This window comes from Neopsephotus bourkii, unplaced genomic scaffold, assembly GCF_033783945.1.
Source record: "Neopsephotus bourkii isolate Nb327-2 ecotype Australia unplaced genomic scaffold, CSIRO-AGI_Nbou_v1 NB_1572, whole genome shotgun sequence".
In the NCBI taxonomy this organism is placed as follows: domain Eukaryota; kingdom Metazoa; phylum Chordata; class Aves; order Psittaciformes; family Psittacidae; genus Neopsephotus; species Neopsephotus bourkii.
In genome coordinates this window covers 1,709,021-1,727,251 of record NW_026902048.1, presented here as the reverse complement: position 1 = coordinate 1,727,251, position 18,231 = coordinate 1,709,021, and the positions used below count along the sequence as shown (strand labels likewise).

At 47.9% G+C, this 18,231-nt stretch overlaps 1 protein-coding gene and 1 long non-coding RNA gene across 3 annotated transcripts in view; both read right to left on the bottom strand.

Annotated features, from left to right (window-relative positions):
• The window catches only part of IGDCC4 (immunoglobulin superfamily DCC subclass member 4), an 84,324-nt gene extending 66,326 nt beyond the window's left edge, over nucleotides 1-17,998 (bottom strand). Inside the window, exon 1 of one of the 2 annotated variants that reach the window (XM_061371178.1) lies at nucleotides 17,732-17,998. In XM_061371178.1, coding sequence (XP_061227162.1) covers nucleotides 17,732-17,837 — 106 coding nt within the window. In that variant the 5' untranslated portion in view covers nucleotides 17,838-17,998. The remainder of the gene's footprint in view (nucleotides 1-17,731) is intronic. The other variant, XM_061371180.1, reaches the window with a different exon arrangement.
• Nucleotides 16,115-17,031, bottom strand: LOC133221881 (uncharacterized). Its single transcript, XR_009728084.1, has 3 exons — nucleotides 16,864-17,031; nucleotides 16,658-16,734; nucleotides 16,115-16,547 (listed from the first exon to the last, which is right to left on the bottom strand). It is a non-coding gene; the product is annotated as an uncharacterized LOC133221881 (long non-coding RNA).
• Nucleotides 17,999-18,231: the final 233 nt, after the last annotated feature.

Below are 18,231 nucleotides of genomic sequence, written 5' to 3'. Positions count from 1 at the left end.
AACTTTAATGGATTCTTTCATTAACAACCAAAGAAAGGGAATATGGTTGCCAGGACATTAAAATCACTTTTTCAATTATACTGTTATAAAATCGAACAAATTAGCTGTAATTCTTAGCTGAAGCCTAAATGGAAGCACGACTTTATGAAAGAAATGAAAATTGATTTGGATTAGTGGGCATCAAGGGCTTTTTAAAAATTAACAAGATTCTTATGACTTCATAGCATGGATGGATTAGCTGGAGGTTTCACTGCCCTGCCTTTGCTACCTGCCAAAGCATGGCAGCTGGCTTCACAGCATTCGTTACAGCGGGTTTTAATTAGACTAAAGGGAGAGGATGCAAGGATGGAAGCTGGCAACAGGATTCTAGAGAAGCTGGGTGGTGTTTGAGTTCACCTTTTGGACCTGGCCCAGCAGGGTCTTGGCAAAAACAGGGAAATCAGAACCTCTAAGCTTTAGCAGGTTGCATTATCTTGCTTGGGGTGGTCTTGCTGGAAGATCAAGGCAAAACTGTGCTGGGTGCTTCACAAACACAAAAGAGAAATCAAGTCCAAGATGTTCGCTGTGAAGAGTGGGCAACTTGAATGCAGGCTACTAAAAAACACCAACCCCACAACACACCACAAAGAAAACAGGTAAGGATAGCAGTGGAAGGAGCAGTTCGTAAGAAAACAGGAGCTGTAACCCTGGGCACCAGATGCAAGCTAACAGAGCAATGGGGTTGCACTAGGGGGGGGAAGAAAAATGTCCTTTATATTGTGTAATATAAACATAATGAAAGAGGTGGTCACTGAATGCAATCTACGTTGATCCTACAGATCAGCAACCCCAAGATACACTTTAGAGAGCCATCCCCTGCTAGGGAAGGTAGCGATTTGCAACTGCTGCTCAGAAAAAAAAGAGACTGAAAACCAAGCTGGAGACTTTTATACCTGCACTGCCCAAAGCCCTTTTATTTAACAAAGGCACTGGGGCACAATCCTGCTTTGACCGCTGTGAGACGGATGCGATGTTCCAGTACACACACTCCACCCCAGACATCTCCATCTGATGCTCTGCCTAGAGCCCCTGCCAGCTGGCAGAACTGGCCTCTCCCTCAGGTAAGGCAGGAAAGCATTTCAAAACCCTTCTCATGAAACCTTGCAACACAAAGCACTTCAGATGACTCCCCTTTAGGAGTCAGCGTGTCATATTTAGTTATTTCTACCCTTTATCACAACGCAGTGGTTGACAATTTGCGTTGGTAAAAGCTGGCTTGAAAAGTTAATCTTTGGACAATCCTGATTATTGCTGCTTTGTAATAGTCATGCTGGTTTGTCACCCTGTATCCGGCTTTCAGATATGCCACAGGGTTATATTCTCCAATAAACGAAGAGCTGTACTCTGAGCCAAGCCTTGTCTTGTAATCACAGTGGCTCTCCATGTGCTTGTTAGCAGGTTTTATATTCAAGAAAACAGGAGAACACGTTGTAATCCAGAACCTTTCAAGCTCCACATGTCTTAGAGTTCTTTTAATGATCTAAAAATCAGGGCACCCTCTGGTTTTTTGTTAATATGAATGGCAAGATTTGGCCTTGTAGGGTAGCAACTACACAGGCATACCAAGAGCTTTATCCCATCTAGGGTAGTGATCTGAAAAGCCTGGAATTTGAGTGCTTCGAGAAAGGACACCCCTAGATGAGACTGTCACTGACAGTGATCATTCTGCAAGGCAATGTAAAATGGACTTAACTGGTTAATGGGCTAAACGGATGCTTTAGGCTGAAGGCAACTTAAGCAATCTCCTTTTACTTCTGCCTCACTACAACCTGCACACATTGAATTACAGTGCCTCTGCTGAATGGCAGCACATGCCAGGGTAAAGCACAGTAATTTCCAGCTAAAAGCATAGGAACTTGCTGACCCAAACTGCCTGACCCAACCAACCAGCACAGATAAACACATTCAACTGTTCCTGTGAAACCTGGCCTTCGGGCTCACACTACACCCAGGCAGAAGCAGGCAGAGAGCTGGCACCTCTCATCACATTGTACATGCACCAGCACCTTCCTGTCCATCAACTGTGAATTGAAAGTTCCTACAGGGACCTCTGAATATCCATTTTGACTACTCTCTATAAGGAGCAGCCTATTATTATCATAATTATTAGTAACAATTATACAACTATTATATATGTTAATATATGTCAACAGAGTAAGAACATTAACATATTCTCTACAGGGTATTCCACAGAATTAATGAGCTCTAGTAATGAACCTCACCTCTCTGACATCTTGCTGATACTTATTTCTAAGCAAGCTACCAAATTCAGTGTGCATTTGCTCAGGCAGCACACTGGCTTGCAACTAACTCAATACCTGTAGGTCAAAAGGACACGAATGCTGATGGCCAGAGGTTTGTGCCTTGCTCGGGTCAGTGATAGAAGAGGGAGACATGCATCTGATCCTGCTAGCTGTATTATCAAGCTGGTACCCTCTACTAACAGAGGCAGGCAGCTCTGAGGAGACAAGCCTCAAACCACCCCAGCTGTCTGCTGCAGTAAATGCTCATCAGTCCCCCAAAGCTCTCTGCTATTGACACATCAATTCAGGTACATCACAGGGCTGTCCCTATTTCCAGTCCCAACTCCTCTCAAAGACCTTCAAGCTTAGCAAGAAGGCAATTCCAGCGGGGCTGCTGTTCACACCACTGTTTACAGCTAGAATACAGGGTTTCCCATGCTCTGCCACCTTCCCACTACCCCTCAAGTCCCAAGGAAAGAGAAAAAAGCACTCTCCAATGCATTGGGAAAGAAATCACAGGGCAGAACTAAAGACAGTGCAATATGCCCCAGGCTCCTCAGAGCCACTCACAGTGAGTATAGCTGGGCCAGGGGCAGAGAAGGCAAAGTTTCTGTTATCTTGCAGTACTGGAGAATGAGATGAGCTCTTAGGAAGAAGCTCTTCCCTGTGAGGACGCTGAGGCGCTGGCACAGGGTGCCCAGAGAAGCTGTGGCTGCCCCATCCCAGGCAGTGCTGGATGGGGCTTGGAGCAAGCTGCTCTAGTGGCAGGGGTTGGAACTGGATGAGCTTTAAGGTCCCTTCCAACCCAAACCATTCTAGGATTCTATAAATCTATACAAGCTGAGGTTTGGGAAGAAGAGGTAACTCACATCATTTCAGCAGCAGACCCTAAAAGCCCTGATTCTAATGTAGTGAGGTCAGCAGCAAAATTCCCACAGAGTGAGCAGAGGATTTAGCCCTAGAGAAGCTCAAAACAAAAGCAGCATCTGTGCCTCACCCGTGAGACCCACAGCTCACAACACTGTAAAAATCACATTCACATGGACCTGATGCTGCTGCATGGAAAACAACTCCGGAGCCTTTCTCCTTGCACACCCCATCTCTGAGCATGCCTCTCACCCTCTTTTGTTCTTTCGGGGATATTTGCATGGAAACAAGAGCTGGGTTTTTCAGCTGCTCACCTCCTCCTGCTGTCTATCCTTCCCCAACAGAAGACAGACTTTACAGAGAGCCTGTTTTCATGCAAATAGCCTTGACTGATGGCTACAGAAAAACAGAGCACATGAGCACCTCCCAGAGCTGGTGTGCCAGCTACCATACCGAGGGTATTCCCATGTGCATAGAAACCACCTCACCATTTTGCTTATGAAAGCTGCTGTGTACATGGCAAGTGTTCACTGGGAGACTTTCAGACCCTCTTCCGTGGAAGGCAAGTCTCTTATCTTGAGACCATGTTGAGAAGGTCCAAGAGGGTAGGATGCAACAATCAGCCAGGAAAAACCCTGCTAGCCTGTGATATCCCCAAATCCAGCATGAACATGTGGCACAGGGGACAAGGAACCATCAATATGAGACTGAGACGCCTTCAAAACTAACACAACAGTTACAGGAGGTTCAAGTTCTGCTCTTGCCCTGAATTTCCCTGTGATTTCTACTCTTTTATAAGCATATTACTGTTGTTCCAGTGAGCTGGTTATGTGGAAAGTCCAAGCAAAGGGGGGAACCTGACAGTGACGTGCTCCATGTATCTATCTCAAGAGTACAAGCCAGACAGCGCTGTCAAAGGGCAAAGAATACACACTGGAAACAAAACCTCTTTGTTCTCTAATTTTGTTCCAGTTAAGTCAGTTCAGCTGTTCCCTATAACCAGTCAAAAACATTCAGCGTTTCCCAAAGTATTTTAAGACTTCAAAGTTGTAGATTTTATTTTGACAGTTTTAAAGCACAGAGCTTCTTTTTTCCTTCCCTTTACAGATTTTTTTTTGCATTACAAACAAAGCTGTTTAATAAATTAAGCTTTACACGACCACTGCCACTCTGCTTTTATCATGCCTTCAATTAAAATATTGCTTCTTGAAGACAGCAAATGGCTTCTGAAGGGAAAACAAGAAGAGGGTATTTCACTGAGAATGTTTTCAATAGGGTTCATTTGTTAAAACTTGTGATTAAAACCGAACTCTGGGCAGCTCAAAACCAGAAGTGGTTTCTACCAGTCCAAGTTGCTGAACTCAAAACTTCCAGGCTTTAAATGAACTCACCTAAAAAGTAAACTCTCCAGCACTCACTGAGGAGGAAAATGTAGGAAAAAGTGAGCTTTCCAACACTCAACTATGGAAAACGTTGGAAAAACAGTGGTTAGACCACTGCCTGGCAGCTCAGCAGACACGGGAGCTCATCAGGAGCAGGCTGCTCCAGAACAAAACCTTCCTACATAACCCAGGCAAGAGATCTGACCTTTTCATCTATAAAAAACAGTCAACCCACCACTGAACTCATTACTGAGGGAGATCTGCCCTTCAGAATTGTTTTGTTCAGTCTCAGGGCTTAAACCTGTTCTGACACCAATTGCCTCATGTTAGGAAAGTGCTGGAACAGCTCAGGGACAAGACCTGTGCTGAAACCAAACCTGTCTGAACTCTCCCCACGTAACATGAGCTTCACACACTGGTGCTGAAACTGTCACAACAGGGAACGGGAGCCAGGCAGGCAGCGAAGGACTCCTGTCTTCAAAAGCAAACAAAAGAGGGTTATAAAAACTCATTAGCTGCTTGTGCTCACTGCTGCTCTTCTGCAAAGCTGTAATCACAGCAGTCATTGTGCAGCAGTACACCTCTGAGGGCTCCTTACCAGCAGCACGGGAATGGCCTGGGCTTGGCCAGCTTCACAGTGCCAGCAGCATGGGCCCTAATCCCACCATTCGGAGGCCAAAGCTCCACTCGCCCAGTTCACAGTACAGCCCACAACCAGCTGTGTCAGCACAACCGAGAAAGCAGGATCAAGCAGCCATGGGGAGGGAGCTTTTAAGCCTGCGATGCTGCCAAATGCTTCGTATCACAGCCCTGCCTATTTGCATTTCTGCCTTGGGCCCCATCTGTAGCTTCCCATCCATGTAAAAGCTGTCCCCCGGGAGAAGAAAGGCTACTGTCCATTTGTTCAACACATCTCGAGCGCATCCAGTTTCAAATGAAGTAGGTGGTAAAACTCCTAATGCTAATCTTCTCCATGCAATTCAGAATCTCTTGTCATCTGGGGGCAGGGAAGATCAGCAATAGAAATAGCTGGTCCAGCAGCCTCCATCAGTTAGTACCAGACACCTCCAAGGCAGCTCCACATGCTCACCATCACCAACATGCACACTTGATTCTTTCCTCAACTTCCACTTCAGACGAAGTGATCTTACGACGTAGGTCTCCCAATGCAGTGCCAGTGAAATCACTTCACAATAACACATAAGGAATAAAGTATCTTTAAAATATGGTTACGTCCTGTTCTAGAAGTCTTAATGGGCCATATTTTTAGCCCAGGAACAACCTGAAAGCCAGCACAGACATACTGCGGCACTGAAACTATGTCACTGGAAAGCTGTTTCATTACAAGCCACAGCTTTCTTTCAAGAGCCCAACTAAGCTGGTACAAGGTTTTCCAGTGTGCACACATGTAGGGCCTGATATATCATGAAGAAATGAGCCATGAAGTAGAGAACCAGGAGCAACAAACACAGGAGATGGGTCCCTTTCAATACCAGTCTCAGGAGAGGTCACCACAATGACTTTGAGCTGGAGGAAGGCCAGAGGACCATGAATGCATCTGTTGGAGATCCCACCCAGGCTCCAGGCAGGCAGCCTCAGACACATGCTAACTGCAAGAGCAGAGGAAGCAGGAGCTGAAGCGGAGGCCACCCATACTCTTGTGACTCTCACTCCCTGCAGTGACAAACTGCCTGGCACAGACGAGGAGAGGACGTAGCGGCTGGCAGAGCTGCACAAGGGAACACAGATGATCCTCAAATGGTCACTATGTCCAGAGCTTCCTTCACAGCCAGGTCAGCACAACCCTGAGCCACCAAGGCCTGGAGCTGAGAGACACATGGAAGATAGAGGTAAGATCAGGCATCTGGCACCTCAACTTCCTTAAGCTCCATGTGAACAGCTGTGGAAAGAAAAGGGCAGAGGGGTACCAACGTGGGTCTCAACGGGATCCAGAGATGTCAGAGCCAGGCACTCCAAAGTCACTTCTGCTCATGCCTAGGGATTTAAGGAATTCCCACAGCAGCTCAGCTCCAAAGCCCCTGGGCTGCACTCTGCTTGCCTGGGAGCCCTGCAGGGCTCATGAGAGGCACCAACAGAGCCCCCACCACTCATGGCTCTGGAGGGAACCGCAGCACCCTCCTATTCCCTCCAAAGGGCAGACAGGTCCCAAGCAAACAGGGAACCACAGACCCTGCCTAACTCAGACTTCTGTGGCTCTCAAGACTGTAGAGAGAAACTCTACATTGCTCTTCCAGAACCTTCTCCTCCCTGCATGATCCTGGAAGAAAACTGGAGTAGGAGAACACCCATACAGTCCTCATCTCCTTCATTACAAGGAAAAGAAGACTGAAATTGGCTTCTCTGAAACAGCTCAGAGCTATCTCAGGAAAAGCATGTTATCTCTCACCAGCCCAAAGCACTCCTATTTGTTACAGGATAATAAAGCCAATGGTACTAAGCAATCACACTGTTACACTGTTGTTTTACATGGCTATAATTTAACAGCTCCTCACTGTTTGCTTTAGGAAATCTGTTCTTAAAAGGTCTATAAAATTATAAACTCTTGCTCCAGTTTGAAAACATAGGCATGAGCAGGGATTTCTGTTCTCTAATAAATCACATTCCCCCACTAGTAAACACCAGCATATAAGAAACATCTTTTGTTTATTGAAAGTCAATGGCATGTGGACATTTTAAACAAAGAGAAGGTGGGAGGCTGAGGGGAACAGACAGATTATGTTTTCCGCTTTCATTCTGCCTGTGTCTAAACAAACGGTTCCTAACAGCTTTGTTTTCCAAACCAACTTTCTCCCAGCTGCTATCTGGAACCACCGAGAGGGAAAGCACTGCTCAAGATGTGCAATGACTACTTGACTTTGCACTCATTTTACTCAGAAGTCAGTGCTCCTGATATGCAAGCCACAGGGAGTGCTATTAGGAGTAAGCTTCAACTATAAGGAGTTGGCTTCACCTACAAAGCAGTACTGGGAGATACCTTAAGCCATGCAAAGGGGAACCAGCATTTTGCTAAGCTTTAGTGACAGGTCACCTTGCCACAGGACCCTATCCACTGCCTTCCACCCAGTGCATCAACTTAGAAGATGACTCTGAACCCGTACTGTAACAGCTAAGATAGGCAGGCAGAGAAAACAGCTCTTACAGGCTCCTCAGTGACCTGTAGTGTACCACCCTCAACTCTTTTTGGCTACGGTCCTGTCTGTTCCCATAAGAAAGGGCAGCGTGGAGATACTGACCCAAAAAAGACCCAAGAAACCATGCCACAAAGGAGTACATTATAACACTTCTGAAGTTGTCAACATCTTAAAGATCAAAGATCTTAATCATCAAAGATCTTTCTTATCCCTCTGCCTTCAACTGATGATCAAGGTATCAGATGTTCCTGTGGTTTTCCTTGCCTTCTTGCTACATGCAGTTTAGTGTTACTTGGATTTTATCTGCCTCAGAAGTTCCCTGCCTACACAAGAGATGTGACAACACTTTCATAAAGCTTCAGGATGGGAATAGTAAGAGTTAATATATTGACGTGCTTCACTCACAAAGCAGAACATTCCTTGTATCCAGCAGAAAGACAGAAATATGTCTCTATCAGACTCCTGGAAATGATGAGGAAACCCTCTGCACAAGCCCCTTCATGAGGTCTTTCTCTTCCAGCCCTGTACAGCCTCACAATAGCTGAGTCTCCCTGACAGCACATAGATTTCAGTGCTACTCGCAGCACAAATGGGATAATTAAGCCAGAAATCTTCAAAGCCCTGCCACTGCTGTTGGCAATGGGATTCTGCACCTCACCTGGAAATAAACATGGAAGAGCAGGTAAAGCCCCTTCTCCACCAACAGCCTTAGTCCAGTTTTCACCAAGAAGTCCCTCCTAGCAGCTGGGAAGTCCCTGTATAAATACAACCCTTAGAAAAGAGGCACATTCATACAGGGAAACCAGTGGCACAACATATTTGCCAGTGAAACACAAGCTGCAGGCAGAAAAACGGTGATGTTTTAATCATTGACAGCCCTTTTATCTTGCTGTGTGCTGGCTTTCTCCTTGTAAAAAAGGAGCAGATCCCATCTCAGTTCTTACCTGAAATGCTGTCTTCAAAGAAAAAGGGCGAAGAACCCTTTTGCAGGGCTGGCACTGCTCTGACACACATCCGAAGACAGATTCACTCTTCAGGCTGAGCCGAAGGCCTTCACAACAAACAAAATCCCCTCACATGTATTTAGAGGTATTTATTGCACATTTCTGGCTTTTAAAGTTAAGCAAAGAGCCTTCCTTGTTTGCTCACACCTCCTTGATAGGCTGGGGTGCGAGTCTGGAGTGTCTCTTCACGACATGGTGTAAAGTGCCACTCCAAGAAGACAAGAACCAACTCGGCCATGCTGTATGGTTACAAAGCCACCTACCTGCGAGAAGAGAAGCCAGGCTCATCGAACTCCTGCCAACAATCCTGCCTTGCCCAGGTAATTGCACAAACCATGAATTAATGAGAAATAATGAGCCAGCACACAGGGGAAGAGAGGACAATTTAGAACAGCAACAAAGAGAACTAATGGGAAAGTATGTTTTAATAGCTCACTGCTGACAGGAGGCTCCAAACATAATAAAACAGGAGATGCTGAACTGCTATGTCAAAGCACCGCCACAACTAGACAATGCAATGATCTGACCAAGGACCCGACCATCTCACTTTGCATATTCCCAGCATAACTTCTCACCTATTCCTGTTTTAAAAGACAGTATCTGATTGTGATCTGGAAACTCAGCTGTCATTGAAAGTGCAAAGTGGGCTCTTACAGGACCTTATGAAAAATAGCAAGATAACACCCATATCCATGGCTACTGGGAGGTACTTGGAAGTGGAGAAAAACAAGGCGCAGTACCACCTTCTGAAGATGACTAAAGGTCAGAATGGGTGGGAATTTGCCCTTCCGTTTCCAAATTTAATCTTACTTGTATCACAACAACAGGAAGAAAATGTATTTCACAGCTGATGTTCCAAAATCCCTCACACCTACTTGGCTGCTTAACTTTCCAACATCTCCAGTGCATTCACCCACTGTCAGTGCAAGTTTCTCTTCAGAACACATAAATCCTTCCTTTTTCCAAAGCTGCAGCCAGCTGAAACCTGACAGTTTGAGGACAAAGCAGTAAAAGGATTGGGTCTGCTTCCAAATGGTGAAGGACACACTTCCAATGCTACAGTATCCGAGCAGCAGAATGCCTGTGGGGACCATGACACCACTCTGGGGCCCTCCTGCATCAACAGGGTCCAGGCTTGTATGTGATGCTTCTCTCTGCTGTCTCTGGGCTTCTGCTTATTTCACCAAACTCATTTAAAAACAACATCCTGGACTTATACTGAGATTTCAGCAAAAACATCCAAATCACCCATTTTTCTCCATGGTGAGAAGAGGTTTTGCCTCTGCATCATGCTGCTGGATGAGCACTAGAGCTGGTTGCTGCTCTGGAGCAAGGAACACAACCTCATTTATTACTGAAGCCAGATTTATTTCCATTAATCTAGAGTAATTACTGCTGCTCCTCTTTTAATGAGGTCCTGTGTGCCTCAGTACATAACATCAGCAGAAGAGAAACCCTCATCTTCATAATCAGGCAATTTTGGGCCATTTTGAATAGCTTCTTCTCCAATATAAGAGGGAAATTACGAGAATGATGCCTCTTCCAAAGAGCCAGCCTCATTTTAGAGAACTGTGTGTGATCATTCTGATGTTCAGGTCAGTACCAGCCCTGCAAAATCTTCTTTATCCAACTTTCACTACTGCTGAGCAGGGATTAACATTAATTGAGCCCACCCCGTATTAGCCAAGGATTATTTGTTAGTCACCTGCCTACAATCACTTGCGTTTTCCAGCAGAGCCCTCCACATCTCTCGGATAGCCAGCAGGATAATCCAAGTCACATTTTTAATGAAATCTACATAAAAAACCCCACATCCACACCATGGTCTTCACCCTTCCAGAAAGTGTTGTGGAACATCACATCCTGGTCTCCCCCCTTCTAGATGCTTTTGTTGTTGAAGCCCGAGGTTAAACCTGAAACAAGGAATGTCCTCAGCTTCCAGCGCAGCCCCGCTACCCTTAAACCTACAGAACTATCCAAGTGCCTTGACTGGTATAAAAAACAAAGAGTGACAAGAATCATTTGACAGCTCAGCCTCGTGCCCGGATGCTGAAGAGCTGCTGAAGCCTTTCACCCCACACTTAACTCCCTCTGCCTCTAAACAGAAAATCCTGGCAGCAGCCACAAACGTTAAGTAAATGGGAAGCTTTTCTCTGCCAGCAGCTGGGAGAAACTTCCTTTTCGCCTCACTTTGCACGTAAAGAAAACCCCACAATAGCACTTGTGGTAACACTGCTAGCCAGATTTTCAACTGACAGACTCTTGAGGAAAGCCTCCAGATACGAAGTCTGCACATAAGGACCCTCTTCAAGCGGATGGCATTTGACTTCACAAATGGATGGCGCATCTCCTCGAGGAAAGGTTCCCTTTGTTTCCAGTACAAAGAGTACAAAGGGAAAGAAAGAAAAGTTGCTTTTGCTGTGACCCAGGAAAACCAGAGCTAAATAATTTTGATCAATATTTTCATTTCTCTGACAAAAGCCGCAATCAGCACTCACATAAACAGCTGGTTAGCAAGCTGGGGGGGGGGGGGGGGGCAGGAGGGGTAAATCAAACCAGAGCTTCAAGACACTTATCTTTCCATTACAACAATTGCCACCAATGACAGTAATTTACATGGCTAATAGGCAGTATTATGTTTACAGAATCATTCTTGGGAAGGAGGATCTAAACACTTTTTGCCAGCCCAGCAAAGGAGCTGGTACTGCATCAGATGCTGGTTTCTTTTCCCCCTTCTCTATGTGTGTCTTGCCAAGATGCCTTGCTATGCACAACAGAGAGTACCTCTGCAAGCACACACAGACCTGGAGAGCATATGATTGCCTGCCTGTGACAACCTGAAGTCTCTCACAGCAGGGCTGCCTGAACCTCTGGGCTGGGGGAAAATACCTGTCACGCAGAAGATAATGGAGTCAAGCCCCTCAACCCCATGCCACACTTCTCACCCCTCTGCTGAAGATAACCTCAAACTAGCCCCAGTGTCTCAGACATAAGCCTTATCTTCCACAGTGAGAGGTCCCATCACAACACCACAGGCAAAACCCCCTGGAACATCAGCCTGAACATCTGCTAATTCTCTGCCCTCCCCAAGCCTTGTCTTTCTTTTGGTCATGAAACGCTCTATGTCTCCTCCTTATGAACTCTCTCAAGGCTTTGCCAGGAGTCACACAGGCAAGTGGGAATGGTAAGGCACAGAAATGGGCCAGTCCCTCAGGGTCAACAGGATTAAGAGGACTATATGTATTACCCTTTTAAAGCAGCAAAGTAAGAGAACATTACATCACATCAGTACTACAAAGAACACATTGGAGTTTTTCACTAGACCATCTCCAAAACATAAGAGACAAAAAAGGCACAAAGATTTCCAAAAGCACATGAAAGCTTTAGTTTCAATAACAACAACAAAAAACAGGAAAAAAAATAGTGAACACTTGCCTAGTTTTCTTTTAATATCAGCCACAATTCCACTTTTGTCTGGAAAATACATGCACCCATTCTGCAAATCGTACCCAGCCAGCCAGCCAAGAGACTCAGAGAGGACAGCCTTGCATTAAATGCAAAACTTCGGGTCATTTGAGAACCTGTATGCACTGCTGATGCTTTTAAAAAAGAAGATTTAACAAAGCCCTGAGGGCACGGGCAGCCAGGCTTTGCCAAAACCCTCAGTGGATTCACACACCGCAGCACAAGAAATCCATCCCATTAAGTAATGACCTTTTTGGTCACACCAATTAACTTGATCATCTATCGACAGTCAATTTAGAAACTATCCAGGATGCACATTTCCCAGCACAGGCAGGGAAACATAAAGCAGCTCCTTAGCACATCCTCCCAACCCACTGCCAGCCTGGCATTGCTTCTGCATCCCAGGTTTGCTCCCCCTCTGCTCCAAGTTCTGTCATCCCAGCACCTTTCCCAAGAGCTCCACTTTAACTGTTTAATGCACCAAACTCTTACATTTAACAAGGTGCTGAGCCATCCCAGCTTCAAAGGGGATGTGATTCAAAGACTCAAGCAGGAAATGAGAGAAGTCAGTCAGAATAGGGAAGGAGCACAAATGCAATAGCTTCACACACCAGATTTTAATCCTCCCACCGATCTGGCTGACAGCAGCCTCTGGGGATGCCCACATTTCATTGACACAGCTGTAATATTCATGACCTGTCCTCAAGAAATCCATATAAGAGATCTTGAAAAAAAAAAATCAAAATGCTAAACCCCATGAAAGCACAGAATAAAGCAGGTTATTCAATAGCTCAGCTGAATTTAATGTGGCAGTAACAGGCAATTGCATTTCAAATGCAGATACAGATTTTTAAGTAATTTCAGAACATCTGATGTGAAAGTTTCACTGGAATACAGGAACTCCTTATCATAACCACAAGTATGTTTATTACCCACAGAGATAACACACAGCATCTGCTGGGCTTCTCAGATAAAGCAGGCCCATATCACAACAGCAGGATCCCATGGATTAAGAGCAGGAGAGGATCCAACTCAGGGACACCAAAGGGCATCAGTGACATGAACAAAAACACATCCAAGGGAGAAGCACCACAAGCTACACGCTCAGGAGCAAAGTGTCTTGACACGTGCAGACACAGTAGTATTAGATGTACTCAAACAAGGGTAAAGACAAGTCTTTGGGTTCTCCCAGGGAATTTCTCTTCTCAGCAGCTACAACTCCAGCAGGTATCTACCTTCCTGGAAGCAGACACTGAGCAGCTCTTCCCCTCCTAAAAAGGCTCTGCTACTCTTCAGGGTTAGGAAATTCAACGGTGTTTCAAGGATGGTTTCAGCATACCAATGAAAATCGCACAAACTAAAAGGAGCATTTTGGTCATTCCCCCCCATATCTGCGGTTTAGCATCTCTAGAAGGGCTCGTGAAAACACAGCTCAGTTCTGCTTGTGAAGACAACAGATTCAGTTTTCACCAAAAGGCTGTTAAGTCAGAAAAGCATAAGTGTCACTTGGAGAGCACTTACCCATGGGATTTCAACAAATACAAAAGGGTACTTAAGAGTGACAGCGTCCTTCATTATGTTAACAGCATGAAACAGCATCTTCTGCCCAGCTGGAACAAATGGGGAAACTGAGGCACAGACGGAGATCTCTCTCCTCAACCTGATTCTTCACTTTCAAAACCTCTGGATTCTCCATGTCCACACGAGCTCTGACTGACCAGCAGGACCAAGAATTAGTTGGGAAAGCAAAGGGAGATGGCCAGACAACCAGACAGCATGACTATGCAAGTCTCTTCCTTAGAAAACCAGGCTAAAACTACCATAGACAAGCAGGTTCAGTTCTCCAGAAAGCAACAAAATTGCAGCAGAGTTGATTTTGGCCTAGCATGCACTTGGCAAATACTGATAACAAGGATTTACCATATCCTCTCTAGTATTACAGCTGACTATAAAGCAAACATTTGCTTCCTACAGATAACAAAATGACTATGATCACTCTAAGTTTATAAAGGTTAGGGTTTCTGCCATCACCCAAGGCAGAAAATCTCCTGCATGTAACACTGGCCTCAGTTTTCCCTCAGGTACCCACTCACCTCACGCAGAGATATGGTTTGGGATGGATTCCAGCAGCAAATTACAATCAGATTAAATATTAATTCCCATCTTAATTATATAACCATGACTAGGCTTAATGGCCAGGCAGCCATTTAAACAGGAAAGGAGCGTGTTAATTGGAGAAGCAGCATCTCTAACGTTGCAAATGCCCAAACCTGGCTCACGAGCACCTGGATTCTCCCTTGGGAGAACAGCTAGCTTTTGAGAAGGCAGCTCTGGGGAAGGCAGAGTTCAAATTACCTGGCAATACGGTATTCAGGAATCAGCACAGAACAATGCAGCACCTGCCTTCACAGAGTGATACACTATAGTGATGAAGATCATACATGTGCTGGATACTTACTGATGGATTTTGTCCTCTCAACACCTTCAACAGAGACAAGCATGTAGCATCTCTGCTTTTGTCTAAAGATGAAGATACCAGAGCAGATAAAACAACTGGCCCAGGATCAAGGCAGCCACTCAAGCAAGATGTCCCCTGTGCCACAGCAACACCCAGCCTGGTGTGGTGGCTCTGGTGCCCCCGATGCTGTGCCGCAGAAGCTGCCTGCAGCTCCAGATCAGGCTGCAAGCATGCACGCAGGGAGAGTTGTCTCCCTTCTCCCCCAGGGAAAGGCAGATTGCCAAACATTTCCTTCCTAAATTATTACTTGTGCCGCTGTGAAGTGGTTCGCGTACCATCAGCAATACACCCACCCCACGTGGGGCCCCTGCAGCACAGCAGACTTCTACAGCTGCCAGGAGAAAGCCCGCTGCAAGAAGAGGGGGGAGACGGCACAAAATCAGCAGGTTCTGCTTCACTTTGGACTTCAAGGTGGTGAAAGGAGAGGGCACCAAAAAAAAATGGAAACAGGAGATGGAAAAAGCCAGGGAAAACACAAACAGAACCAAGCCCAAGTGGTTTCTCATTCAGTCTCACACACCAGAAGGGAAACATGGAACACAGCAGAAACATTCCCCACTTTGGAGCAGCCTCTGCCGTCAAGGCTTGGAGAGTGGCTATCACAACAGCCACAGCACCGCAGCAGCAAGTTCCCACGGCAGAAACCTGCCCCGGGAAACGCGATACAGGCAAACCCTCACTAACGGGGCGCGCACAAGCGCTTGGCACTGTCAGTGCCCCCCATTTCCTGGGGACTGCAAGGAACGCCCTTCCCTGCACTGCTCATCCTGCCTCCCTGCAACCAAGCCCACGGGTGGGGGACACTGCAGCACCACAGCCAACAGGGCAAGTGGGTCTGCATGGAGGTGACGTCCTGCAGCCACAGCAGCAGAGATGCGCGATCCCCGAACAATGGCAATGACAGCACGCAGCAGGCTGCCAGAACGAGTGGGATAGGAAGGATAAAATGAATCAGAACTAAAGTTAGGTGATGTCGAAAAAGGAAATCTATAGCAAGAGGACTCAGCCACAAATCCACATGACAGAAACACAGATGGATTTCAGCTGATCCTCGGGTGGAAAAGCACAGCCCACTTCCCACCAGCACATCCCCTGTAGAGAGCCCCAAGGAAAGCAACCGGCACAGCCCCCTTCCCACAATGAACTGACGAGGGGTTGGTTTGTGTTTTGTTTTCTTTTCTTAAACCCTTTCCTGCTACTGCAGGGAAAAGAGTCTCAAAGCAGGAGAGGCAGGAGGCTTTCAAAACACCGACTGCATCCCCTGTTAGTGTAAACTGGCACAGCTTCCATCAAGTCCATGGGGGGGGAAGGTTTTCCAGTCTACTTCTCTCCGAGGCATTTCATACCCAGCGAGGCTTGAACTTTGGATCAAAACACACGGGCTTCGGGATCAAATGCAGACTTTCCCCAAACCACTTCAGCCCTCTGCCAAATGAATCTCAGACTGAAACCAGTCCACGTTTTTCTGTTCGGAATCAAACCCACCTGTTGGAAAGCACATCCGCATGTACCAAGCGGCACGTCCACAGGCTGGGCGGCTGCGCTCGCTACCCCTCAACACAATACGTGGCCCATTGTTAGAAAACAAACAGAAGATTTTTATTAGTTGCCTAATGGCTTGTAAAAAGAAAAACAACCAACAAAGCAGAGAAACCACAACTGCAGATTCCTACAGAGCATTTGAAGTTTTCTGGTTGAAGCGGGTTTGAAAAACAACATCCATTGCACCAGCCCCCTTTTCCTTTTCAAATCATTGTTCTCCATTACAAGCCTCGAGATCCACTTAGCTCGTTGCTCAAACACGCAGAGACAACGCAGCTCCCTCCCGCCTCAGCTCACCCGCTCGTCTGCTGGTGGGGTCATGGACTGACATCCATCTAGAGAAACCCACACGCGGGGATGACAATGGGCCATTCACATGGACCGTTATTCACTTCTACTACACACAGCCACCCTAACCCTGCACCTTTATCAAATGATAACCTACCCCTTACAGGAGCTCACCCAGCAAGAAAGAAAACACCCCTGCAGCCATCCACGTGCAGTTATTACGTTGTGCCGGACCTGAATGCATTGTAAAAAGGAGTAAAAACATACAATGACACAAGGATGGCTTCAACACCGCAATCCCCTGTTCAGGAGGCTCTTTTAAATGAGAGCAACCCCAGGGCACACACAGGGCTCCCATTTTACACTGCAGCTCCACCAGCCTACACCTTCCCAACCCCATCTCAGGGACTCTGCGGGTCTGCACACGCTGAGGGGATGAACCAGCGCACCCCAAGCTCGCAGCTCCGGTGACCCTTGATGCAAACTTCGATGGCAAAGCGCAGAAAGTCGGCGAGCGTGACCGGTGTACGTGTACCCATGCACGGAGCCGTTTGCGAAACCATTGCAAAACACCGGCCCGAGGAGCGTGGCTACTCCTGGGTCACCTCCTTGACCAGCGGGACATCTGCCCCGCCGCACGTCCGGGCCGAGGGGAGGCCAAAGGTACCCACCATGGCCCTCACAGACACTGGGCCTGCTGCGGGCCAGCCCCGCGCCGGACAAGTCCCTGCAGAGGGAACTTGTCACTGGTGAGGGAGAAGCCCGGGGGTCGCTGCTGCTGGGGCCATCCCCATCCCCTCCCCAGCCTGGCCCTCTGAGGGGGGCTCCCCGCGCGGGGACGCCCTGTGTCACCCCAGAAGGGTGACCCCAAAAGGAGGCACCGTCCAGGCATGGGTTGAATCCATGAGCGTGGCTGCTGCCCGGCTCAGGGAGATGAAAAGCAGCCGGGGGACAGAAGGGGATTGGGGTGGGGGCTGTGATGAAAAATGGCCACGGAATGGGGGCCACGACGCAGTGAGAGGGGGGAAAAACGGCAACTGAGGGCGAAATGGCCACTGAGGGGTAGAGAAACAGCGGGGGGAGAGCGTCCCGGCTGGGGAGCGCATCCCCGCGGGGAGCTGCCCGTGACCGAGAGGCTGCAGCGCCAAGGCAGGTGGCGCGGCCGCCCGTGGGCTGGGGGGCACCGACCCGCACGCACGCACAGACACACACACACCCCCTTGTCACCCACCTTGCACGGCCAGGACAGCGAGGGCGGAGAAGCAGAGACAAAGCAGGTCCTCCAGCGCCATGTAAGCCCCGCCGGGCGCCGGGAGCAGGGGCCGCCGCGGCCGCATCTAAGAGGGGAGCGCGCTCTCCCGCCGCCCCACCGCCATCTTGTGCGAGCGCCCCAGCCCCGCTGCCCGCCGGCGCCGCCGGGCCCCGCTGCCGGGGGGCGGGGGGCGGCCCTGTCCTGCCGCTGCTCCGCCTTTGTCAGCGGGTTCGCCGCCGAGCAGAGGGGGCTGCTCCCGCCCTCCTCCACAGCGCCCGCACCAACAGGTTGCTGCTGGGGGGAGCGGCCGCGGTTCCTGAGGGGGGAGAAGCGGGAACGGGCTGCAGCGGCAGGTGCGGGGCTCCGCAGGCCGGCGCACGGGGGCTATAAACATTTTATGTGCCTTTTTACTCATTCCTTTCCCCCTCCTCATTAGATTCGTGGCGTTTCTTTCTTTTTTGCCACAGGTGAGCGCAGAG